Genomic DNA, 27,246 nt, shown 5'->3' on the forward strand with positions numbered 1-27,246 from the left:
CACCTGTAACCCCTTGGCAGGATAGACAAAGTCATCACTCAATCTGCCTAACTGATCCATTTCAGTTTGCTCATTACCGTGAGGCAAAATACCCATAAAAGTGCTCGATGTGGGTAAAAGTGAAGTAGAAATCTTGGTGATTTTCATAATAATTTTTAAAAAAAATTTATGTATTTTTATTACAACGTCAGATATACAGAGAGGAGGAGAGACAGAGAGGAAGATCTTCTAGCCGATGATTCTCCCCAAGTGAGCGCAGCGGCCGGTGCTGCGCCGATCTGAAGCCGGGAACCTGGAACCTCTTGCGGGTCTCCCACGTGGGTGCAGGGTCCCAAATATTTGGGCTGTCCTTGACTGCCTTCCCAGGCCACAAGCAGGGAGCTGGATGGGAAGTGGAGCTGCTAGGATTAGAACCGGCGCCCATATGGGATCCCTTGGCATTCAAGGCGAGGACTTTAGCCACTAGACCACACCGCCAGGCCCAATTTTCATAATAACTTTTTAAGATAATTCAGAAGAATAAGTATCTCCATGCCATAATTTGAAGTTAAATTTGTAACTCAGAAAAGTTTAAATTCCTAATCACTGTGGGAGGTAGAAATAACGCTATCATATTTGCAAATTTATCTTTGGTAGATGACAGTAGAACCACATTAAAAGCTATTTAGTAGAACTTTGTTACTAATAAAGCATCACTTAACTTGATATGTTGTGGGTACCTAACAAAGACTGCTAGGGGTTGTCATTTTAATGAAACTTCCAGAACCTAGCTTTAAAAATCACTGGGAAGAATTATAGATAGAAGTCACAGAGGAATATGATTACAGTTTAGTTATAAAAAGATGTAACCATGGACCAAATTGATGGGAAAAAGTTGTTTCAAGATTATATACCTTAGAACCTGAGCTTTATTCTGTGTCTTTTGTTTGGAAAATAACACTCCGGGTTTCAGGAAAATGTTCTAATAGCCAGCCCATTTGAAGTTGAGAAAGAGATTTGAATTATGCTCCTGACTGGACCAAAATTTGACTTTGGGTTTGTAGGAATTCGACTTTGGGTTTGTTGGAGTGAGGAGCAATGAAGAAATCAGCAGCTAGCTCCTTCTTTTGACTTAGGAACCCTAATATTGCTGAAGCAACATTGTTGGAAAGTCTGTTGTGTTGAATGCATGTGGCTAATCCAAATCATGGTGTGCTAAAGGCACAGCATACTCAGGCAGACAAGTAGGATCAAATGCAGGAAACCTGATCAAGTACAGCACTGCAAAGCAAGACTGCCTCTGGCAATGAAAGCATCTGCTTGGACAGAACTAAAATGACTGCTGGAGATAAGTTTATTCTGTGCAGGAATCCAGCCAGTCTGGGAACAGTATACATTGAGCCAATGCTTTTGTTCTGGAGAATTTTATTGTTGTTGTTGTTGCTGCTGTTTTCACTGCTGATAAACACTGAACTTTATTTTGGGGTTATAAGCAGCCTGAGAAATCACAGCAGGTTCCATTCTTGTAGCAAATGGAAAGAAGGGTCTTCTAGGGAAAACATTCTAATAAAATCATCAGCCCCATTGTCCACAGAGATGTCAGAAGTGGTAGAAGTCAGGAATCACCAAGATGCCCTTAACCTGGCTTTGAGATGTTGTTGAGTCTAAGTCTAGTCTGAGTATTTAACTAGAGCCTGTTCCTGCAGCTGGGGCCCATATTTAGGCCCAACTTTTGGGAAGAAGGAAGGAAAAAGTTGATCTAGACGAGGCAGAGACGAACATCTGAGATTCCCTGATCCTTGCTGATTAAATGATGATCAAGTCCAGCAGCATCGGTGTCCCTGCATTATCACAAGGAATGAAGATTCTCAGGACCCAATCCAGATCTACTAAATAAGAATATACCTTTAATAGTATCTCCCAAGTAAGGTGTGTGTATTCAAGTTTGAAAAGTACTGGCCTGTGCCTCTGCTACCAACACATCCTACAGTTCTAAGGATGAGTTCGGTCTTATATGTTCAGACTTCTCTTGGTGTCAACCAGCTCAAATTACAAATAGAAATGAGGAACTTTTATTCAAAGTTCTCATTTTATAGATGAGGGGACAATGTCCACATGGGTTAAGTGACCTGATCAGTGCCACAGCTTATTAATGCCAAAAATAGGGATGGGGCCTAATGCTTCTGATTCCTGGTAGTGATTTCTTTGTAATACACACATACATTCCTACTACATGCCAGACATTTTGTCAAGATGCCAAGCTGAGGAAGTCAGGAATAAACTCCATCTAGTGGAAGAGAGGGTCATCTTGTGCACAATCTTGGCCTACAGGGATGGTACACATGAGACAAACTTCTCTTGCTTTAAAAGATTTAATTAAAATAAAACAACTTGCATAATTTATTTTCAGGACGTAAACATAAAAATAGAATCTAAGAATTATTCTGTGACAGGATCATTAGTCCTGTATCAGTCAATAAGGATATAAATTATCAGTTGTTTAAAATAAACTTAAAATAGCAAAGTGACTTTCTTCTTAGGTTACATACAAGAAGCAGGGATACAAACAGCGTGACCAAGAGAATTTATAAACCAGATGACGATCTAACCTATAAAGTTTCAAAAACAAATCTCTTATATAGTCAGCTGTTATTTAAAAAAAAATCAGAGTTCATTTATAACCTAGAAAATTTTGCATTTATTTTCTATTTTTAGTAATTATAATTTACATTGTATTTTCTTAATCATGGATTTTACTAAGAAAAATGAGGCTACTCTGGTTACTGACTACGTAAAATTTAAAATGATTAGATGCATTTGCCTAAATAGAATGTATTTAATGGGAAAATACCTGTAAAAAATTACTGCAAAGATATGAATTTACTATTTTTTCTTGATATAGTATGTATATATAATAATGGTTCCAGTCCATCTCTGGGCATTTAAAATGAGCCAGTGATAGTAATTGTATAGCACATTCCAGAACATAAGCCAACATCCAACTACTTATGGAAAACTCGTGCTATTTTGTTTCCCACGTTCTACCACAGTAACTAGTCTCTCCAAAGTCACACCCCACCCAACTAGAGAGCCCCAACATTTTGTAAACACACATATAAACATAAACACACACATCCCATGCGCGTAATGTGTTTGTTTCCAGTCAGGTTCTCCAATACCTATGATTAACTATTAGTTAAAAAAAAAAAAACACAACTTCTCAGCTCAGACAGCTCCTTGAACAGACACAGTGATTCTGGAAAACACCAGAACAAGGCGAATCATAAATGAATGCAGAGTAAATTAATGTATCCACAATCAACAACTTTAACCTAGAGTACACAGACCAGAAACGCAAAAAAATGACTGAACTTTTGGGTAGTTCAGTAAGCTCTCTAAGCATCAGTATGTTAATCAACACCTTCTCCATTATTTATACCTTGCTTGAAAATTCTGGACACATAGTTGCTTAGGGTGGGAAAGGTGGAGAATTAGGGGAAAGCGAGTGAGACCATTGTTTTCAAATTTTCTTTTTCTTCTTCCAGTAGCTGGGAAGGTGGAAGAGATCAAGGGAGAAGCTGCACCCAGCCTCCCAGTTGCCCCAGTGAATGGCCACCCACTGTCATCCCAGGGTCCTTAATGTGGAGCATGTTCCCAGGGTTCTGTTGGTTTTGGTAGTTCCAAAATGTTGTAGATTCTGTTCATGTGGTTTTGGTAGTTCCAAAATGTTGTCGATCTTTCAGATCCAAGGATGGGGAAATCCTTCCAAGGGCCATTGGCTGACATAGTCCAACTTAGAGTCTCCATTTGCCCAGATATTTGCTGTCAGTGTTTGGCTGGAGTTGTTGACCAATTTATTCTGCTCTCCTGCTGTGGTACCCAATGTCCTCTGTAGGCTACTATGGACTGCCATTTCCTCCATGTGCATTTGGGCGTGCCATCTACTGCTCTGCTAAGCCACTTAGTAGGCCCAGTTCTGACTCATGTGCTCCATGGTCTGACCACGGATCTTACGATTCTCCCTGTGGTTGGAGTTCTGAGTCCAGTGCTTTAGTCTGGGGAAGGGGCGGGGATCCCACTCATCTAGGTGGTCTCAGACCTGACTCTTGTGTGTGCTTGCCAGTACAGGATCCGGCTCATTCTATCACACACATCAGCCTATGTGTATACTGGTAGTTGCAATTACTGGGTCATTTCTGTCTCCAGCCTCATCTCTTATGTAAACCAGTGGATGCTGTGGTTCAAACCAACCCATCCTGCTAGATACTTGGTCCTCATGCACACCAGTAGGAACTGGCAGCCCTGTTGCAGCAAACCCCTAATTACCCCCACCAGGCCCAATCCAGCCCTGGTTCCTGTACTTTACAATATGTGCAGCAGACTGGTCCAGTCTGTCCCATATCCCATTCATCTCTCATACACATCAGTGGACATTGAAACAAAGCTTAACCAAACTGACCCCACTATCCAGCCCACTCTAACACTGGTGGGTGCCACTGCCTCTCTAGCTATGCCCATGTTCAACCCTGGTTCTCATCTCACCTGTGGGAGTTGCAGCCCATCAGAGAAGTGCCCACAGTTTCCCTGCTGGGCCCACTCCCAGTGCTGGATCTTGTACTTTCAGGGTGGTTCTGCAGTATAGCTTGACGGAATTGGCCCCCAGTCCCAGCACTTGCCAACTGATGCTGCAGCAAAGCCCGACCAACCTGTACTTACTCTGGTGCATACTTGCCGCAGTTGATAGTCAGTTAGCCCAGCATGGCTCTTCCCCTTACCCAGTTGATACGCAGGCCAACAGGTGTTGTAGCCCTTCCTGGCCTGTTGTGCACCTGGTCTCAGTTCTCATACTCACCAGTGGGAGCAGAGGCCCAGCAGGGGAAACCCCTGCAAGTCCCTTTCTCGGTTCGTGCCACCCCATCCCCTGGGTCTCACATTTACTGGTGGCTGCTGCAGCCAAGTCTGGCATGGTCCACCTTGCTTTGGCATTTGACGGTTGGTACTGCAACCTGGCCTGGCCTGACCTGCTCCCAGTTCCAGCTCATGCTGGTGGATGTGACAGCCTAAACCAGCCCAGCCAGCCCCTCAGTCCCAGCCCTAGTGTGAATTGGCTAGTGTTACAGCCTGACTGTCTGTCCTGCATCCTATCCTGGTTCTCAGATTGGCCAGTGAGTATTGTAAACTGGCCCAGCATGACCTGTCTCCAGACCTGACCCTCTCATGTGCTGGCAGATATTGTAACCTGGCCTCGTCTGGGCTGCTCCTAACCTTGGTTCTTACACTCACTTGCAGAGACTGTGTCCTGACAGATAAGTTCTCCAAGCTCCTTTATCAGGCCACCTCCCCATGGCAGAACTCATGGTGGGTCCTTGACCCAGACAAAGTTTAATCTACCTCCTGTCCTGGCAGGACCAGTGGCATTGCCCAACTGGCCCACACTCATTCAGTTCTTACTGTTGGGTGCTACAGCCCAGCCACATCTGGTCCATGTCCAGACACAGCTCTCGCCTGGTTCAGTGGGTGCTGAGAGCTAGCCAAGCCTACTTTATACCTATGCTTGCTCTCACAAGCACCAGTGGGTACTGGAGTCTAGCCTAGTCTGGCATGCCCCAGATCTAGTCCATACCCATGCTGCGGGACACTGAAGTCATGTCCAGTCTAGATCCCTGCCCCCATCTGGTTCTCCTGCTCACCAGAGGAAGCCACAACCCATCTGGGCATCCCTTTAGCTCCTCAACCTTGCCTGCTCCCAGCCACAGTTCTTGCACTTTGCAGTGGTTGCTCTGATCCAGCTTGGCATAACCCTTCCCCCTTCTTGGTTTTTGGCATCAGATACTGCAGTTGTCCTGTCCTAGCTTGCTCCAGCCCTTATCTCTCACTTGTTTGTGGTAGCAGCCCAGCCCTATCCATTCTGCTCCCATCCCTGGCTCATGCAGACTGGTAGGCATGATAGCCTAGTCTGGCATGACCTGCACTTCGGCCTGGATCCTGCGCATGCCAGGGGGCTAAGGTTAGCTCCATCTGATCTGGTACACACCCCCCCCCACAGAAGCAACCCACATACTTGCTGACAGGTGGAGCTACTACCTTCCCAGTCTGACCAACACTCAGGTCAGAATCACATGCTCACCAGCGGAACATCCCTCCAGGGGAGTTTCCCAAGTTCCCTCACCAGGCCCACTCCCAAACCCAAATCTTGCATGTTGGCGGGTGGTAGGCCCTTACCTAGTAAAGCCTGCCCCCTCCATCTTGGCCTTTGTATGAGTTGGTGGATATTGTGACCCTGCCTGCCCCATACCCGCTTCTTGGGTGTGCCTGTGGGTGTTGCAGCCTGGACATGCTCAGCCTGTTCCAAACCCCAGTACCCATGAGTGTCAGAAGGTTCCATGGTCATGCCTAGCTCAGCCTGTTACTACCTCCAGCTCTTAAGCAAACCAGTGGAAATTGTAGTACCCCTGGTGTAGGCCCACATATCCCCCCACAGAATCTGTCTTCTCATGTGCTGGTTAGTGTCATGGCCCAGCCTAACATTACTTTTCCCATGTTATGACTCTATGACTCTCACTGGCAGATACTGTAATCTAGCCTTGCCAGGTAGGCCCCCAACCCTAGCTTTAGTGTGCACTAGTGAGTGGTGGTCAGTGGTGATCCATGATAACTAGCCCAGCTCAAATCTCCCATGTGGGCTGGTGCATCAGTCTAACCCATAAAGGTTTTCCAGCTTCCCCCACCCCACCAAACTACTTAGACTCAGGCCCTCACTTACCTGCAAGTACTGTTGCCTTGTTGATGAAAATCCCTCAGAAATCATTCCTCACCTGTAGCATACTCCCTCAGTTGTCCTCCCTCCCACACATCCCCTTGCCCTTTTCCCTAATCAATCCATATTCCCTGTGCCCAGGAGCACAGGAAATTCCAGGCTCTGGATTGGCTCAGCTCTACCAGTGCAGCCATCTGGGGAGTAAAATAACATGTAAGATCTTTCTCTCTGTCTCTCCTTCTCTGTGTAAATAAATTAAAAAATAACTAAATCTTTAAAAAATGAGCGGAGGGTGGTCATGGGACTATTAACAACAATAAGGCTCTCTAGTTTGACTCATTGAAACCTGATACCCATCGCTGGAATGGGCCTTGCTACATCTCCAGTGTATAGATGGGGAGGCAGAGGTTTGCATATTTAAGTAGCTTGTGCATGATTGCAAAACTAGTACTCGGTAGAGCATATCCAACCATGCTGGCTTCTGAACCTGTGCTCGGCACATCTGTACAAATGGGGCTAGTTTATTGCTGTTTGAAATTCTGATGTCAGTACTGTACTTGAAATTCAGCTATTTGTGCCGCACTCAGAAAAGGCTTCAACCTTGTAGTATGAGTATCCACTGACAAATAGCAGGCTGGAGACTTTCATGATTAGGGTCAAATATGAAGCATATCCACTTTTGAAATTTTTCTACCCACGTGCCTAACGGAACTTCATTAGTTCTTACATTACAGATGTAGTGGCAAGTTCTGAAACTTGAAGACGAGGTGATAGGTGCTGTAAGTCCTATCGACTCCCATATTCAGCAATGTTTAAATTTCACTCTGGGAGTCAAAATGAACAAACATAAAACAAGAGTGAACGCCATAAACCAGTGTGTGATCTTCACCTAATCTCTCTGGAATTAGTCTCATTTTCTTTTCATAAATAGTGTTTTGCCAAATTTTCCATAATTTGTAAAGTCAAAGTTTGAAAGGCTTGAATGCAGAACAGTGGTCCTCTGGCCAGAGCTCTTCATCCCTGAACCCCCTCCCTCGGATGCATTTATATTCCACTCTTTCATCCACCTCTGTTTTCCTGTTGCCTTTTTAGCCATACTCATGAATTCTGGGCTCCCAGGATAATTTCCTGAGTGATCAGCCTCACACATTATTATGGAAGATAAAAGACTGTGTCAACCCCTTTGCCTGTCTTAATAGTCTTCACCCCCCTCTCCATATCCTCCTAATGGAGTTCTACCACAATTCTTGAAATAACTGTCAGTATTCATCTTATGACCACGAGTCTAACTCACAGTGGAGACAAATGTGGTACTATTTCGTTTCTTTCCATCCTCTCTCTGAAGAAAAATATTAGAAGCCCTGATTCTTCCTAAACTTTCAAAGAAAGTTAAAGTCAACAATAGGATCAAATTCATTGGTGTATATCTCAGTTCCATCTTTCTGTTATTCTTCAAAGTCATGCTTCAGAGTGATTCTTTTCATGGTTCACATGATTTCTTAGGATTTCAATTCCCTTGGGATGGGTGTCTGGTGCATCATTCCACATGGGAGTGTCCAGTTCCCATCCCAGCTCCTCTGCTTCTGATCCAACTGGGTGCTAATGCGCACCCTGGGAAGCAGCAGGTGATGCTGCCTGGGAGTCCCTGGAAGTCCCTGGATTCTCAACACTAGCGTGGGAGTCATGGATTGAATTTTGGAGTTTTGGTGTTGACCTGGCTCTGTCCTGGCTCTTGTGGTCATTTAGCGACTGAGTCAGTGGATGGGAGATTTCATTCTCTGTTTCTCTGCCTTTAAATAAAATGAAAAGTAATCAATAAAAAAAATTTAAAAGCCCATCTCTGGGAAAAAAAAAAAAGTCCCACTCTCCATTCTCCCGAGTATTGCTTCGTGTTTCTCTAAGTGGAGTTCCCTTTGTTTCTTTTGCCTGTGTCAGATGTTCATATCTTCCAGCTTTCAGAGAAAGATTTTTGTCATAGACATTCTCTTCATGGAAGGGTCAAGAAGGTACAGAGCATCGTTAGAGCTCCAGACTCTGTAGAGTCCCTCTCTGTTGCAGAGGACGTAGTTCACTGCTGGAGCATGAACCAGTAAGATAGGACAGAATATCTTGGGTCGAAGCAAGCTGCTTTCTTACCTGGACAGGATATTTTATAGCTCTCTCTTCATGTAATCCAAACCACATGCAGGACCACGCTAAACAGCAGAGATGAAAATAACAGTTGAATCCTGATGCAAATGATCAGTATGCACATTTCCTATGAAAAGTGCTGGCAAGATGTCACAGGCTGCTCCCTGGTGTATTTTAGACTCTAGGACAGGCTGACATCAATCGCTAGTGGGTGTATTTTATTCAGGTTTGGCCAAGGGCTATGCCATGACTACTTTCCCCTGAGATGCTGAAGGAGTTGCAAATGACTGAAATGACTCAACAGGTAAAAAGACTTGGGATGTGTGAAGTCTTTATTTTAATGCTTAATTCATCATGTTCTAGGCAGCGAATTGTAGTCGCTCAAAAAGTGAGAGACCGTGTTCCATTTTCTCTAATAATACTGTGTTGCCATTGAGAAGTTTAACCCCATTGTCTTTTTTGACTTTTATGAGAATGCTTATAAAGATCGATTTTAGGTGACTGGCGTTGCAGCATTGCAAGGAAAGCCATGGTCTGCAGCATCAGCATCCCATATGGGCTCTTATTTGTGTCCCAGCTACTTTGCTTCCTATCCAGCTCCCTGCCAAAAGCAGCAGAGGATGGCTCAAGTGCTTGGGCCCCTTCAGCCATGCAGGAGATCTGGAAGAACCTCCTGGTTTCCTGGCTTCCTCCTGGCCCAGTCCCAAACTGATGCTGCCACTTGAGGAGTGAACCAGCAGGCAGAAGATTCTCTCTCTCTCTCCCTCTTTCTGTTTGTAACTTTGCCTTTCTAATAAATAAAGGGTTTTTTTTAATGAAAAAAAGATTTATTATCATGGGACTGGCATTGTGATGTAGTAGGTGAAGCCGCTGTCCACCTGCTAGCATCTTCCACGGGCATCAGTCTATGCCCTGGCTGCTCCACTTCAGATCCGGCTCCCTGCCAACGAACTGGGAAAAGCAGCAGAGGAAGGCCGAAGCATTTAAGCCCCTGATATCCAGTGGACCTGGAAGCAGTTGCTAACACCTGGCTTTGGCTTGGCCTGGCCTGCCTCCCTTTCTCTCTCTCTCTCTAACTCTTTCAAATGAATAAATCTCTTTCTAAGAAAAAGAGTTATTACTACACTAAGTTTAAATAAGCTACAAAACTGATATATTACCAATTTGTTCCAACTTTTCAATCTATAGCTTACTTAAAAATACTAAATTACTTCCTGGTATATAAAACCTTTCAAGGTGGTTTTTTTGTTGGTTTGTTTTTTGGTTTTTTGTTTTTTTTTTTAACACCCGGCAGGAGGGAAGCAAGACTGATTTTCAAACTATCCAGATTATAGATGCACAGTATAAATTATTATTATATTTATATATATATTTTAAGGTTTATTAAGGAGTCTTTATTAATCAAGCTTGGAGACAATAGAGCACAATAGCAAATCACAAGTCCATACGGCAGTCCACCTAATCATAATCCACCCAATCATACAGCAATCCACCCAATCATAATCCTAAAAGGAACAAATGGTCATTATCCTTTAGTCCATTCATTAAGCTGAAAACCTACGTCCCAGCTTCCCCAACAATATATGTTATCCTGAGAGTCATGCAACAAATAACTTGGACACACTCACAAAGAACCTGGACACACTTACAAAGCTGCAGACATTCACCTTTCCCTGGCTTCTCTGCCCACATTCTTTTTTTTTTTTTACTTCATTAATTACATTGTATTATGTGACACAGTTACATAGGTACTTGGGTTCTCCCCACCCCTCCCCAAACCCTCCCACCATGGTGGATTCCTCCACCTTGTTGCATAACCACAGCTCAAGTTCAGTTGAGATTCCCCCATTGCAAGTGTATACCAAACATAGAGTCCAGCATCTTATTGTCCAGTCAAGTTCAACGGCTTCTTAGGTATACCCTCTCTGGTCTGAAGACAGAGCCAGCAGAGTATCATCCCAGTCAATTGAAAGCTCCAACATACCATCAGCAAAAATTTACATCATTATGGAATTAATTGACATAGTAATGAGTAACCAATATGTTAAAAGTAAATGCGAGTTCCCAGCCACCTTCTGTGACCACCTCACCTACACTTCAATTTTAGTTTATACACAACATATAACATTCATAACATAATGATGATATGATATGATGATATGATATGATGATATGATGTTATGTATATTTATATTTATAGTGTCTTTTTTTTTAAAAAAAGAAAGGCTTTCTGAAGGGCCAGTTCACAGCTGACACCTCACTCATTTAAATTGTGTCAGTCATTTGTTCTTCCTATGTTTATGGAGTTGTGCAACTGCCACCAGTTTCAGGACATTTTCTACACAGAGAAAAGCTTGTCTTGTAACCTTCGGTCATCATCCCTGTTTGTTTCTGTCCTCATCTCTGTCTGTTCCTAGCTCCAGGCAATTATGTCCTCTCTTTATATATTTGTCAGTTCTGGGTACTGTTCCTTTCCAAGTATTATACATCTTTTTGCCAACCTCTGCCTCATTTTTTTTCCCTCCTAGCCACCTACACCTCTGGCAACCAATGTTTTGCCTCAATTTCTATGAGATTCATTTGTGGATTGCACATAGAGAATGAGATCATGCAGTCTTTTGTCAGTATCTGGCTTGTTTCATGTAACAGAAAGTCCTCAAGGTTCACCCTTGTTGATACGAATGACAGGACTTTCTTCTTTTTGTGGTTAATTAGAATTCTGGATTGTGTGTGTGTCATTTTCTTTTACCGTTGTTTGCTGATGGAAGTCTTAGTTAAATCCACGTCTTTGCTAATGTGAAGAGCACAGCAGTGAAGATGGGACTGCAGATCTCTCTTTGTATACCGATATCATTTCTTTATGTATCTATCCAGTAGCCGAATCCTGGTTAGGTGTTTGTTGTTTGTTTGTTTGTTTGTTTGTTTTAAATGACTTTGGAAGGTCTAGGGCTCTTGAGGACTGAAATCCCATAACATGCCTTGGTATGTGTTTTATTGTCTGTTGTGCTGACCACTCTTAGATTTCACCCTTTCAGTCTGCAAAGTCATATTTTTCAGTTCACAGAGATTTTTTTTCATTCTTTTTTAATTTTTAAAAAAGATTTATTTATTTTTATTGCAAAGTCAGATATACAGAGAGGAGGAGGAGACACAGAAAGGAAGATCTTCCATCCAATGATTCACTCAATGATTCATCCAATGATTGGCTGCAGCAATCAGAGCTGAGCTATTCTGAAGCCAGGAGCCCGGAGCTTCTGGGTCTCCCATGTGGGTACAGGGTCCCAAGGTCTTGGGCCATCCTAGGCTGCCTTCCCAGGCCAAAAGCAGGGAGCTGATGAAAAGCAGGGTGGCTGGGACATGAACCAGTGCCCATATGGGATCCCAGCACATGCAAGGCGAGGACTTTAGCTGCTAGGATACCACCCTGGGTCCTCAGAGATTTTTTTTTTTTTTGGACAATTTCTTGCCTCTGATTTTCATTGTACCTTTTGAACTTTCTATATTCAGATATTTAAACTAGTGGATTGAATTTTTTTGGTTGTTTCTCCCATATATTATATTTAAATTTAGTTTTTTAAATATATATTTGAGGAGAGAAATTTAACATTGTTTCAGATATTTTACTATTTGATTGTTTTTAGAATACTTTTTAATTTTTAAGAAGTCTTTCTTATTTTCTGATAGTACCATTATTGTTTCACGGATGCGAATATTGTCTTTCTCTTTTCTGAAGATGCTAATTATGATTTCATTAAAGTTCTCCTCTGCTTGCTGTGCTGCCTGTGATTCTCCAAGTTCCTTTCTTGTGTTTTAAGTCTTGGTTTCTGCCTTTCATTTCCTGTGCAGTGACTCTTGGCTGCCTATTCTCGTTTTGAATAAGGAACTAAGAAGCATATTGGGTCAGGAATATTGATTTATAGATCTCATTGTAGGCCAAATGTGGAAGGAGGCAGTAGTCTCATTAAAGGATGCTGAAATGCCAGAACATCTGTAGGTGTTTTCTCTTTGCTCGAAGAAAAGAATGCTGCAGAGAAGGGGCAGATCTAATTCAGAACATAGACGTTCACTTAATTCCAGTGATCTCAATGACTAATGACCTGACCATAAATCCTCTCTGATTTAACATCAACAGAGAATAAAATGGAAGATGTTCACAGAGGAGATAGGCAGTAAAAGAGGGAAGGACAATCCTGGTAACCTGGGACAGGAAAGAAAATGTTGAAGGTCCCTGTTTGTAGCCCCACTCACTCCTAGCTTTCAACAACAACAAAAAAAGGTTTATTTTACTTACTTGAAAGAGTTATATAGAGAGGAATACACACATACACACACAGAAGGATCTTTAATTTGCTCATTTACTCTCCCAGATGGCTGCAGCAGCCAGGGCTGGGTCAGATTAAGACCCTTCTGTGTGTCCCACATGGGTCCAGGGGTCCACATACTTAGGCCATCTACTGCTGCTTTCCCTAGGCGTTTAGCAGGGAACTGGATTGGAAGTGTAGCAGCCGAGGCACAAGCCAGCACCCATGTAGAATGCCAGCATCACTGTTGGTGGTTCTCCCTTCTGCCACAATGCCCATCCCCACCCCTGCCTTCACAGAGGCCCGAGCCTCCACTGAGCCACCAGTCCCGCAGCCCGTGCAGCATTTCTGGCCAAGCTTCTTGTTGGTAACCAATCTACAAGCAGTTAGGACACAACCTTTGCTCTCATAGAGCAGCGTTCTTCCAAGTGCTTTCTTCCCTCCAAAGTATTGCTGACAACTTTTGTTTGCCTCTCCTCCCTTGCTTGTTCTTTCTGTCCTTGTGAACTTATGCCATAGATACGTAAAGTCCCTTTACTCTGATTTTGGTTTGATTTAAAAGAAAGCAGCAGACATAAATACGAGAGCCCCATCCATCAGTTTTAACAGACAACTCTGGGTCTTTGCTCTCTTATCTCAGCGCGAAGGAATTAGATCAGATTGTCTCTAAGGTTCTATGAATCTCAAATTCTGTGAATCCATGACTGGAAATGAGAGCTCCGTCATAGGGGACTGCCTCGAAGCATTGTGAGAAGCCAAACAATCAGGAAATGACTAGAACATCAATCAGCAAGAGAAAACTTGAGTCTGAAAGGTGCGGGCTGGAAAGTTGCCTTTAGACTGAGTAAGAGAGTGAAGAAAAAGGGAAAACCATCACTGCATGCATAGAAGGGACTCTGGCCATTGCTGGGAAAGGTGCAGGTTGGGAAGAAGTGAGGAACTAGGCCTGTGTTCATCAGCATGTGCCTAATACTTGGTATAGAGGGCCCACACAGGCAGATTTTCACCTAACTGTAGCACATGGGATGTCACTCTTCAAATAGCGTATATTTCCATCTTAAAACCTTTGCACAGTCCTTGTCCATACGATTTCTTTTTTAAAGGTGTTGGGGGTGGGAGCCACTGTTTTTTCTTCTAAAGAGAAACTTGTTTAAAAAAGAAAGATTTATCTATTTTTATTGCAAAGCCAGGTATACATATAGTGGAGGAGAGACAGAGAGGAAGATTTTCCAGCCGCTGATTCACTCCCCAAGTGAGCGCAACGGCCAGTGCTGTGCCAATCTGAAGCCAGGAGCTCTTCCGGGTCTCCCACGTAGGTGCAGGGTCCCAAGACCCTGGGCTGTCCTCGAATGCCCTTCAATGCCACAAGCAGGGAGCTGGATGGGAAGCGGGACTGCTGGGACCAGAACCGGCGACCATATGGGATGCTGGCGCATTCAAGGCTAGGACTTTAGCCGCTAGGCCACGGTTTTTAAAGGACCATTATTTTGAGAATAAATACTTCTTTTTGGAGTGTTTATTTTGTAGTGTAATTTTGATGCCACATTTTATTTTTCCTACAGGTTTTGTTACTGTATGCATATAACATGAAGCCCATGAAGACTTCAGACATCAGACATTCCATTAGCAGCAATGTGTGTACTGGCTCTTTATGGATTCCACTGACTAGGCAAGTCAAGAGGAATTTTCCTATATTACCTAACTCTCTTTCCTGACAAAGGGCAAATTATAGGAGACCTTTGAAAAAAAAAACACTTTTTTTTTGAAGAACATTGTTTAGAGGAAACTTGTACTTCTGTCTTTAAGCATAAGAACTTTGAATCCCATGTGCTTTGGTTCGAAAGCTGTGTGTGCCCGCTGTAACCTTTGTAACCTTGAATAGTTTAACCTCTTTGGCTCAACTGCCTTATCAGTAAAAGTGGAATAATACTAGTGATAGTGCCTAGAGTTATTTGAGGAACAGGCAATATATTTTTGAGAAATTATGGGCAATACAAGGCTGTCTGTACTACATTTTTCTTGCACTTCCTGTGAGTTAAAAAAATAATGTAGTTGTATATGGGATTGCATAATTAAACCCAGATTCTACCATTCCCCTTGTTTTACCTTTCTCTCTGTCCCCCAAAGGTATTTGTGTTATACATGAAGCCCAAAGTCTGTTTCTCAGGTTGTATTAAGTTTTTTATCATTACTTAGCTGGCTTACTTTTGACTCCTTTGTTCATTTGCCTCCTGACCCTATTCCCTGGTACCTCTACCTGAAGGTGGAAATGATGCTGCCTGCTCCTCCTACCTTTTAGACTATCAATTAGGATCCATTCTTATTCAAATGTGTTTTGTACTTTGGAAAACTGAAAGCACTACCTTCTGTGTCTGTCAGGGTCAGCCTCTGTGCCACCAGGTGCCTAGTAAGGGCTTGGGAATGATGAATTGGTAATTCTGTGTCGTTCCCCGGAGAGCCTTGTCATACCCCACGATTTTTGTTTTGAAGAACTTCTTGGCTTTGCCATGAAAGAGAATAAAACAAGAGCTGTTTCAAGAGTTGCCAATAGTTCAATTATTCAGTCAATTTTATTTCTTTTTTTTTTTTCTCTCTTTTAAGAGAAATAAGAGAAAACCTATGCCCAGTTTACATATCAGCACAGCTAAACAACAGCATTAGGGAATTATGCACTGGTTTTGTGCATCCAGCAACCACTATAAGCTTTTATTTTTTCTTACATGATAAAAATGATTGTAATTTTGGTAGAATGGAAAATCATCAAATTAATAGATTTCTTCATTTATTCTAAAAGTCTTAATTTTGGTATGTTTATGATCACCAGTAGGCTTATTTAGATTAGGAACAAATTCCTGTTACCAAGGCCACTGTAGAGAGGGTTCCTAACAGTCTTCATCTTGTCTGGCCTTTGGTGGCACGGAGAGAATGGACTGTTTCTGTAATCAAAGTGGCATTCCCTGTGTTGTTACGAAGGTCAGTACATGTAGAATTGCTCTTGATCATTCTTTAGAAGGCAAAGCAAAAAAGGAAATGGGTTAAAAAAAATAGGCCAAAGAAGAAAGAATCTGAGTAACCTGTGAATTAAGAGATGTCCCTCTTATTTTCACTTTTTCATCTGCCAGTTAAACTAATCAGAAAAAAAATATGTTTTAATTGTTGGCAGTGTTCCCTGCTCTCAATGAACATGCATGCTGATCTGTGCAGTTCTGCTTAAGTGGTGGTTAGGTTGTTGTGACCAAGATCAAGTTTTCTGCCCGATGTCCTTGCCTTTGAATCTCCTGTCATCCACATTTCTAGTTCCAGCTGGATGCAGCCTTACAGGGCACAGCATCTTGGGTTATAGCATTCTAGAGCTCTTGAGAGCAGAGATTGTTGGGAACTGATTCGGTCCACATGGTATGCTCGTTGGTGATGCCAAGATTGGAAGTAAAAAACGGATGGACTCGAAATTGGCCCAGGCAGAACAATGAAGTAGTCCATAGGACAAGAAGGCAGTCAGAAGCAAAGACAAGTCAGAAAACAGAAGGAGCAAGATACAGGACAGGGAAGATCATGGCATTTGAATCCAGTGCTGAGATATGTGTGTCATCTGGTGTTGCTACTTGCAACAAGGTCCACCTGCTTTGCCCAAGCCCAAATTGCTCTTCATGGGGCTAACCTGGGCCTTGTACTACAGGTCAGAGACTACAGTTCTGGAAATTAATTCAGAATAAACACCTGGGAATAATTTATCCTCCCTTCAACCCCAACTACAAATGTCACTTTGTATCTGCCAGTTTCCTATCCATAAATTGAACCCACAACCATCAATAGGAAATAAGTACCCTGAAAAATTTCATGTATTAGCTGGCATTTAACTTTGTGGTTAAGCCACCACTCAAGATGCCCACCTCCCACCTAAGACTGCCTGGGTTCAACACCCAGCTCTCCTTCTGACTCTTGCTTCCGGTCATTGCAGGAATCAGCAATGGCTCAGGAGGTTGGGTTCCTGCCAGCTATGTGGGAAGCATGGATTGAGGCCTTGGCTCCCAGATCTCAGCTTTGGGCCAGTCCTAGCCGTTGCAAGCATTCAGAAAGTGAAACTAAGGATAGTAGCTCTCTCTTGCTCTCTCTCTCTGCTACTTTCTGCTTCTGAAGTAAATATAGAAACTGCATCTGTACTAGTTCAGATCTTTTATCCTTATTCTCCATTACAATGTAACAACTATTTCATAATATTTACCTGGTACTATAGTATAGTAATCTGGAGATAATTTAAAATATGAGAGAATCAACATGGGAAGGTGTAAATACTCATATTATGCTATTTTATGAGTATGTAAGAGACACAGACATTGAGGATTTGGGTACTTCCAGATTATCTTAGTATTAAACCCCAGAGGGTAGGTACCAATAAGCATTTTGTTCTAAAATAATATGTGTTATTTATGGAAGAGAAAAAGGAAATCTTTATAATGAAGAATGTTGTTTTAGAATATCTGCCTTTTCTGTGGTTCCTTATGATTATGAAGCTAAACAGATAGATAAATAAATCTTTTGATCCTTACAAAAGCCCCATGGATTAGATGAAGTGGATTTTGCTGTTGTAATTCTGCAGCAAAAGGACTCTCAGAGACATCAGGGAGGTAATTGTCCAGTGACACTCAGTGGATTATGAAGCCAAACATGACTCACATGTCCTTTGATTCTTAGTCCAGGCTATGTCCAGTGCATCCAGCAGATTTTCCAACCTTAATGGAAATGACTCATTTTGCTTCTTCATCTGTTTGTTGGAGAGAGAGAGAGAGAGAGAGAGAGAGAGAGAGAGAGAGAGAGAGAGAGAAACACAGAAACGAACTGCCGTCTGTTGCTTCACGTTCCCCAAATGATCACAATGGGCAAAAATGAATCAAGCTGAAGTCAGGAACATGATGCTCCATCTAGATCCCCCCTCTAGGTGACAGCAGTCAAAGCACTTGGGCCCCACTCCACTGCCTTCTCAGGCACATTAGCACATATCTGGATTGGAAGCAGAGTAACCAGGACTCAAACCAGCTCTCTGCTATCAGGTGCTTGTATTGCAGGCCACAGTCTAACCTATTACAGCACAGATCCTGAAAACACCTTTTTAAAGGAATAAACTTTCCATATAAACTTTGAATGGCATATCTTCATGTGTTAGATGTTACCCTTTTAAATGGAATTATGCCCAACATGTGCTATATAAATTCATATCTTCTTCTGGATAGCTGTCATTAGGATAGTCAAGTATTGCACTATGTCACAGATGAGGTTGCTGAGGAAAGCTGAAGATCTGACATCCATGCACAATAGAGTACTTCAAAAAGTTTGGTGGAAAATTGTGATTAAAAGTTATATATTTTTGGTGCAGTTTTTTTCATGGAATTTTGAAGACCACACGTATTCTTCGATTTAAAAAAATATACTTAGTAATTTTCTTCTCTGCAGATTTTGTAAAGTACACTCATATATTCCTGATAGCAGTTTTCTTTTTGAAGCCTTGACTTCTTTTTCCCAAGTTCTTGCCTTCTGTGAATGAAGACATGCTTACCCAGAGCTGGGCCCTAGTGTCCTGTACCTGGAGACGCACTGAGGGTTGGACAGGGAGATGCTTCTAAGCTGTAAGTCTTCCACCATCATCCACACGTAATTCAGCTGTGGCCCCTGGCACTTCTGTCTTTAGCACTGTTGCCATGGTGCCTCTTTTTCCTCCTCCTCAGCTTCTGCTTTTCCTTCCTCTGTGACTTTTTTTCTGCCTGTCACCTTGCCCTCTCCCTGAATATGCCGAGTTATTGTGGGGTCATTGATTGGCCTTTGAGAGTCAACACTTAATCACACATTGGCCTTAGGATTTACACAGGATTAAGTCCATTGTTAATTGCCTGAGTTTCCTTACTTAAGGAGCTATCTATTTACTTCCTTATGATTTTTGGCCATAATCAGTGTATGTGCCTTACCTTTGCTATGCCTCTGCAAGTCTGTAGTTACCTATATATTTCTATGGAGAAGGAGCCTATATGTATGATGAGAGTTAGGGCCGTGTCTCTCTGTGTTTCGGATAGAGAAATGATTGAGTGGATGATGTTTGGGGTGTCAGAAATCTCGTTTGTAAATAATGGAAGCCTCACAGTATGTATCTCATTGATTGTAAAATAGGCACATGCTTTTGTTAAATTTTTAAATAATATGCTTATCAATTTCTTATTTTTAGAATAATTTCAATTCATGAGAAACTGTCTAATCTTGCACAAATAGCTGAGATATCATTGCCAGCAACTGCTAAAGCTACTTCAAATGAAGACATAGATCAAGTGGAGGAAGGGGAAGAGAAGTCCATTGATAAAGAAATGGAAGTAAGTTATTAAATAGTGGAAAGTAGCATGGGCATGGCATGTTGGATGTCATCACCCATAATGGTCTAAATTATCTTTTACTTCATCAAAGCAGAAATGTGTTTAGGCCTGGACTGTGTGATTCTTCTGCTGTCTATTTTCCATTTACTGATATGATCCAACTTTTTAGCATGTAAATTGTGTTTCCTTCCAAATTCTTCTAAGCTTAACAACCTTAAAAATCTGATGGTAGGTAAAGATAAAGTTACTCTACAGAAATTATTCCAGTGTAACTGCAAATCCCAAGAAACAAAGCTAACTTTATGGTAACACTTCCTTTTTTTTTAGTCTATCATTTAAATATCCTGTTGCTCAAGTACTGTGTGAAGAAAAATACAAAAACGTATTATTTCTTTTTTTATGAATACTATTTCTCTAGCAAACAAAAAAAAAATAGACATCCAAAGTAGATGGTGAGCTGTCATCATGTTAATGCATGGTTTTAATGTTAACAGATGTTTATGATTTTTGCGAGGGGGAATCATATCCTTTCTACCCTGTTCATTTCTGAACCCATTAAGAAATGGGAAACAAGAAATAGAAATACGGAGATGGTGATGTCAACGTCATTAATGATAAAGCTGATTATCAAACAGAGCTTAAAATGGTGGCTAAATGAGCTTATTAATATTTTATCTCTGCTTTATCCAGACATATCCAACAATCTCATAGCCATCTGGTACATTCCCCCTTCCCCTCTGCCCTCTGCCATGCTTACTGTGTGGAAGAACAGGGAGCAATGATCCTGCAGGAAAAGCGTGTCCAAAAATGTTAAACAAAGATAGCCCAGAAGGGCTCAGCCTACCATACTTTTTTTTCCAGACTTACAAACCAGATAAGCCACTGCTCAGTCCTGGGTATCAATTAATAATGGATTAGGAAAAAAAAAGCTGGAAGCATTCCTCCTTCTCTTGAGTGGAGTAGAAATTCCTTTCCCTCTCTATGAAATGAGAGGGGTACAGAATACATTCTCCCCAAAATACTGATTTTTCAATATTTCATTTTTGTACATTGGATTCAATTTCATCACACACACACGTATACATTTGTTTATTCATAATACATGTTATAGATATCTTCTGTAGATACTGCAGTTTATAAACATAGTTCTAAAAAACTTAAGAGGGGACAATCTACTGCCCAACTTCTCACTGCACAGTCCTGAACTGCAGAGCCAACCATTTCAACTCTTTAAGCTATTTATGAAATTGCAAATAATATACAGTGTCAGTCATGAAGGGCAGGTAACAAACAGCCTGCTAATTTGAGTATGTCGACGAGGGACCCATTCCATTCCTATGCCTGCCAGTCCTGGCACATCCATTCTAGAGGTGTCACTGGCCACCATGGTAGGGGGAGGAAAAGGGGTACATCAAGCATCGGGTCACCTCCACTAACGTTTCACCGGCCAAGTAAGTCACACGCTGTAGCAATACTTTTACCACCAGCTTGGAAGAAGGGAAGTGAGAAATTTAAGGATTCTACATAAAGCCTATGGAAAATAGAATTAAAAGATAAGATTTATTTTGGAGTAAAAAGATCTTTTTCTTTTTAAAAAGTGTTACTTCTTTTATTATTATCATTTTATTTTGTAGTTCCATGGGCCCTGGGATTTCCCTTATCCCATCCCCAAAACCCTCCCCTCTCTCTGAGTTCGCCTATATCATTGCTATTGTATAGTTCTTCATACACAGTACTATGTCCATCATTGCAGGAATGGACAATGGCAGAGTCCAGCATCTTATTGTCAAGATATAGTAAATAGTTTCGTTGGGAGTCTGTCTTTGTCTGTGTTGTATCCCCCCATCTGGATATGATGATCTCTATTACACAGTTACTATACATTCCCTTAAATGAAAAGCCACAAAACAAAATCAACAACAGGAAGAAAAAAAAGAAATTAACAACACCATGAAATTAAATAACATGCTACTGAATGACTAATGTGTCGCTGAAGAAATGAAAAAGAAAATCAAGAACCCTCTTGTAGAAAATGATACTTCTCTTTGATCCATGAGTCACTGAAGAATTTAATCAGAAGAAAGTGTTTTGGAGAGGCGAAACTAACAAAAAAATTAAAATGCATGAAATATAGTTTCTGTTGTTCTTTGTGAAATGTGTCTCCTGTAGGCAACAAAAAGGGGGTTGCTTTTTAATCCAGTCTACTAATCTATGACATTTGATTGATGAGTGTAAGCCATTTACATTCAGGGTTAATATGAATAGGTTGTAATTTGGTCTTTTCATTTTAGCAATGGGTAGTTCATTGATTTAGTCTTCTGTTGTTATTTTACTGGGATGTTCTTCGCATCTGCCTTTGGTTTTGGTGGGCACTATTCCTTTTCTCTGTTAAGAGAACATCTTGAAGTATCCTTTGTAGGGCAGGTTTGGAAGAGACATATTCTTTTAACTTTTCTTTACTGTGGAAGAATTTTATTTCATTTTGAAATACAAAAGAAAGCTTTGCTGGCTATGTTATCCTGGGCCGACAATCTTTTTTCTCTTAGAATCTGGAATATGTCGCTCCATTCTCTTCTTGCCTGTAGAATTTTCTGTAAGAGGTCTCCTGTGAGTTTAATTGGCATTCCTTAATATGTCAATTAATTTTTTTTCACGTGCAGATTTAAAGATCTTTTCCTTATGTTCAATTGAAGAGTGCTTGATTATTATGTACCATGGTGAAGATGACTTTTGGTCAAGCCTGTTGGGAGTTCTGTGCCCCTCCTGGATCTTGTTTCCCAACTCTTTCTCTAGATTAGTGAAATTTTCCTTTATTATTTCATTAAATCTATCTGTAAATAGATTTAAAAATAGCTTCTCTTTCTGCACCTTCTGGGACTCCCATAACTCTTATATTTGGTCTCTTAATAGTATCTTTCAATTCCTGAATACCTTTTTTTGGCCTGATCCAACCCTGCTTCCAGCTTTTGTTTTTTTCCCCCTGATGACAGGAAATGTCCTCTAATTTTGAGATTCTTTCTTCTGCTTGCTTCATTCTATTTTGGAGACTCTCCACTGTACTTTTAATTTGCTCCACTGTATTTTTCATTTCTGATATATCAGCTTTCATTTGATTCATTTCCCGCGTGACACAGTCCTTGAAGTCCTTGAATGCCTGCTTTATGTGCTTCTCATTGTTAATAAGAGGCTTTATAACAAGTGTTTTAAAATCTATCTCCCATTTTCTTGATGTCTTCCTCACTTACTCTGAGGTTGGCATAAGCTTTTGATCCTTTGCAGGGGAGTCTTCACTAATATTCATGTGTCTCTGTCTCTTCTTTTGGTCTTGGTCATTGTACTTCTGGTTAGCAGAGTCTTCTCCTTGGGCCAGGTTTCTAAGCTGTGTCACCCACAGGTCTACAATGTGATTTTACTTATTGCGGTTGGTACACAACTCTTTGCTTGCAGCCAATTGTGCCACTCCCTCCAGCAAGTTCCATGTCTGTGGAACTATGTTAGATTTCCACCATGGTCTTCATAGCCCCAACTCCTGCTCACCAATCTCTACCTCCTGTGATATCGTGCTGAGGCTGCACCATTGTTTGTACCTTTCTCCCACTTCAGGTTGGATCAAGTGCCAGGATTAGGGCGACACCAAGTGTCCTATATAACTAGGTTGTTGGTGGTGCTGATCTTGTCAGAACCTGTTGGCCCTTAGGTCTGAGGGCCACACGGACCTATTTTGACCCCTACAATGCCATAGTCAGTATTTTTTTCCTGTGGGCCCAATGCAATGCAGTGAGCTCAGTGAGTTCTTGCCGAACTCAGCACATGTGCAGGTCACTCTTGTCCCTGCAATCTTAAAGTTTTTGCACACTGTACAAAATGGTGCCTAATGTGCCTCTACTAGAGTTCTTCATCTGCTGGTTGTTAGGTCTTAAAGCTAGCTGGACTTGTCTTGGGTGGAACCTGTAGGATGCCACGTCGTTTCAGTTTGCTGAGCCATAAGTGAGTTCACTCCCAGTTCAGTGCATGCACAGTACACTGTCCATAGCCCTTGCCTCCTTAAACAAAATGGTGTGCAATACTGCTCTACGTGCCAGACTGTGTTGTAAAATCCACCCTGTTCCTGCATTGCCTGCCTGGGATCTGGTGCTCTGACTTATGCTCCTGGTCAAATCAAACAGACCAGCAGGACAGGCAGTTCTTTGTCTAGATTTGCTTTCTGAGCTCCCCTGGTTAAAGTCCTTTCCCACTGGTTGCTGGTGTAGTTCTGGCTGCAGGTGCAATTCAAATCACGACTTGCTGAATGCTTCTGGTATATAGTCACTGCAATACCACCCCGTTGTGTCCGCTGCTTTCCCATGTCTGTCAGTCTCCAGGTACCCCTCTGCTGTCATTTTGTCCTCTCCTGTTTCTTGGAATGTGCCCTCTTTGTTTCACTCTGGGTAATATTTCTCTGTTTAAACATGTCCTTACCCTATTCCGCCATCTTGATTCTGTATTTTGGAATAAAACATAGTTAAAATCCATACATGTTTGTTCATAATTTGTTTTTTCCATGAACTTTTTGAAGTATCCTCCTATTGAACAATAGTAATGACGAATACAATTCTTTGTTTTGTCTTGTGGTGTCAGTTTTGGATACTTTCTGCTATAGGAATTAAGCTCCCTTAAGCTTCTCTCCAACTTATCCTTTTCATCTAAATATTGTTATGTCACAATATTAAATGTATATTCAATATTTTACATTAGTATGTCTCATATAGTTAAATGAATATTCAATATTTTACATTAGTATGACCTTGTAAACAGTGTTTGCTGCTAAGTGAAATGGTGTACTGTGGTTATTTTTCTTTCCTGTAGATTTAATTTCTTTGTGTCTTATATTCTTAACTTTACATGAGTTCTTTCATGGGTTTTTACTCAACAGTTCATATTTAGCAAATAATGTGTTGATCCAATTTTATTCCTGAGACTTGCAGTCCCACTTCTCCAGTGGAAGACTGGCCACCTCTTTGTTATTACTGGACTCTTCCTTTGTTTTGTTCCTGATTCTGTTCCCAGGTCTTTAGTTTCCAAGACTGCTTTTCTTCGCTGAATGAATGCCTTTAGCACACATCTCTTTATTTTGGTCTGGTGTATCTTTTGCCTTAAATCATTTTAAGTTACCTTTTAATTGGTTACCAATATAAAAAATTCATTGTTTAAAAAATCACTTGTATGGCTTTTTGTTTTCTGATTTACATAATCTGTGAACTTCTATTCTATGATGGTGTAAATTTTGACAACACCCCCCTGATTTTAGTGTACTTGTTTGGCATTTCCAGTCTCCATTTTAGAGTAGAATAAGTGAATATATTTTTCATTATTATGAAAGCAACAAGCCCAGCTGTAAGAGAATAAATCAGGCAGGTATCTTTTGTAAACTACCACTTTCCAATGTTTATGTTTTCTCTTCGGTGTGCATGGATTTATCATAGGGCAGATTTCTTAGAATTTTGCTTGCACATTCTTTTCCATGTCCTTGGATAACAACACCATTAGCTGCTTACTGAAATTCTTACTGATGTGCTGAGTGCTTATAATAAATCCTCCAAGAGATCAGATAGTTCAGCCTATCTCAAACTGAGAGTGTTTTTTATATGGAGATCTAGATTCTTCTAAAGTATGTGGTTGTCCTTTTGTGACTAGTTTCAAGAATTTGACATTCTTTTCATGTTCATGGTACTGTTACAGAGTGTTTACAATTGCAGTTTTCCAGTCACAGACCAGACTTGTCCAATTACTGTCTTGGAATCATGGTCTAGGATCTTCTTTGCTGAAATTGCACCTGAATCCACTCTATATATTTCATAGATCCACTATGGTTACTTTCTTCTCATCTCTTCTGTGGTTTTAGATCTGACAGTCTGAAGAAGTGGAGGGAGTATCCATGAAGTAAGGATTTGGGATGGGAACTGTCCCTTAACCCTACCACCTAGGATCAGTCACTTAGCATTTCCTGAAACTAATGCTCCTCTTATCCCTGAAACAAATATTTTTTCACTCAAATACTATTTTGAGATGGAAGGGTGGGCTCTTTGGGATGATTGAGAGTTATCAGAATGTCTCTGGTAGTCAGAGGTAGGTATCAAATTCATCACAATGAGCCCAACATCTGAATCAAAAAGGTTGGTTATGAAGACAAGCACAGGGCATAAGTGGGGAGGAGGATGGTGGTGGTTTCTGAATACAAGTGGAAGGAGGAGTCCAGAGGACCCACTTTGCCTTATTGAAGGTGTATCGTTTGCTTGGGTGGGGTGTGTGTGTGTGTGTGTGTGTGATTATCAGTGAGTCAACCCTTCAGTGGGTCAAACTCATTTCCTTCTTGATGTTCTCATCTTTGGTTTTCAGTTTGTTTTATTCTCCAGTTTCAAATCAGGGAATTTGAGATATAGTCCCACTCTGTTAGTATATGTGTATGTGTGTGTGTGTGTGTGTGTGTGTGTGTGTGTGTGTGTGTGTGAGTGTATCAGCAGATGGAAGAAATGTTACTATTTGGGTGAACTAGCAAAGGAATTACCTTATAGTATTTGAGAGTTAAGAAATAAAAGTTACAGTTACATTTTTCATTTTCCCCCACAGTATTAATTGGTACAGGCTGGACTGTCTGACATTGTCTGACATTGTCTGTATCAACAATGTCAGGGTACACTTAAATATCAAACTGATGGAATTATGGCTGCTTGTGAAGGACTATACTATTGTAATAATAAGGGCAAAAGCAGTCGGGTGGTGGGAATTTGAAGTGGTGGGGGAATCCCAGACCCTATGGAATTGTACCATAAAATTAAAAAAAAACAAGAAGCTATATTTTGGGTGATATCAAATAAATCTCAATGACTAAACCTGCCAGCTGTTGTCATGACAACCTTTCCTTGGCACTAATTATAAAGTTAACTAGGACACTTGAGATTGATTCTTGTCTTTATCTAAACAGGATATGGAAGCTTCTATAATGTGATGCATTTATTTCTGTTAAAATGTAGATTTTAATAGAAATAATGGGGAGGGGTGGTTAATGAATCTTGTTATTTCTTATTACCTTTTTCGATTTTTTTCTTCTTTCTGTGTTCTTTAAAATCCTTAGGGTCCAGACCAAGCCAAGAAATTCAGAACATAGATATTAATTTGAGAGGCATGGGGAAGGCTAGAGAACAGGTGCCATGATCACTTCTGGCTTGAAAAGTCTTGTGTATCTCTTAAGATGAACAGCACTGGCTCTGAATGAGTGAATTGATTTACTCTGTCACTCATAGCCTAAGGATATGTTTATAGCATGTCAGATGCTTTAAAAATGTTTGAGAGATGGAAACTGTCCCGAAGTTTTATTTTAAAGGCAGAGTTACAGAGAAACAGTGATTTTCCTTTTGCTGGTTCGTTCCCTTCCGTGGCACCAGCAGCCAGGGCTGAGCCAAGAGATTCTTCCATGTCTCCCACATGGGTGATGGAGCCCAAGCATTTGGGTGCATGAGCAGGGAACTAGATTGGACCTGCAGTAATGGGGACTTGAACCGGCATGTCAGGCCAGCCTTAACAATTATATCACAATACTGGCTCCTAAACCATCTTGATTTAAAGCTGGAAATGATGTATTTATAATAGTAGCTTTAAAAATAGTAGCTTTCAAAACATGTCTTGTAAGTACCCAAAGGTTAGTTCTATAAACATTATAGAATATTTAGTCTGTATACAGCAATTAGAA

At 41.2% G+C, this 27,246-nt stretch overlaps 1 protein-coding gene across 1 annotated transcript in view; it reads left to right on the forward strand.

Annotated features, from left to right (window-relative positions):
• Positions 1-27,246, forward strand: part of CFAP54 (cilia and flagella associated protein 54) — a 358,105-nt gene that overhangs the window by 276,233 nt on the left and 54,626 nt on the right. Inside the window, exons 65-66 of the mRNA XM_058673646.1 lie at positions 14,730-14,836; positions 19,379-19,520. Coding sequence (XP_058529629.1) covers positions 14,730-14,836; positions 19,379-19,520 — 249 coding nt within the window. The remainder of the gene's footprint in view (positions 1-14,729; positions 14,837-19,378; positions 19,521-27,246) is intronic.

This window comes from Ochotona princeps, chromosome 15 (genome assembly GCF_030435755.1).
Source record: "Ochotona princeps isolate mOchPri1 chromosome 15, mOchPri1.hap1, whole genome shotgun sequence".
In the NCBI taxonomy this organism is placed as follows: Eukaryota; Metazoa; Chordata; class Mammalia; order Lagomorpha; family Ochotonidae; genus Ochotona; species Ochotona princeps.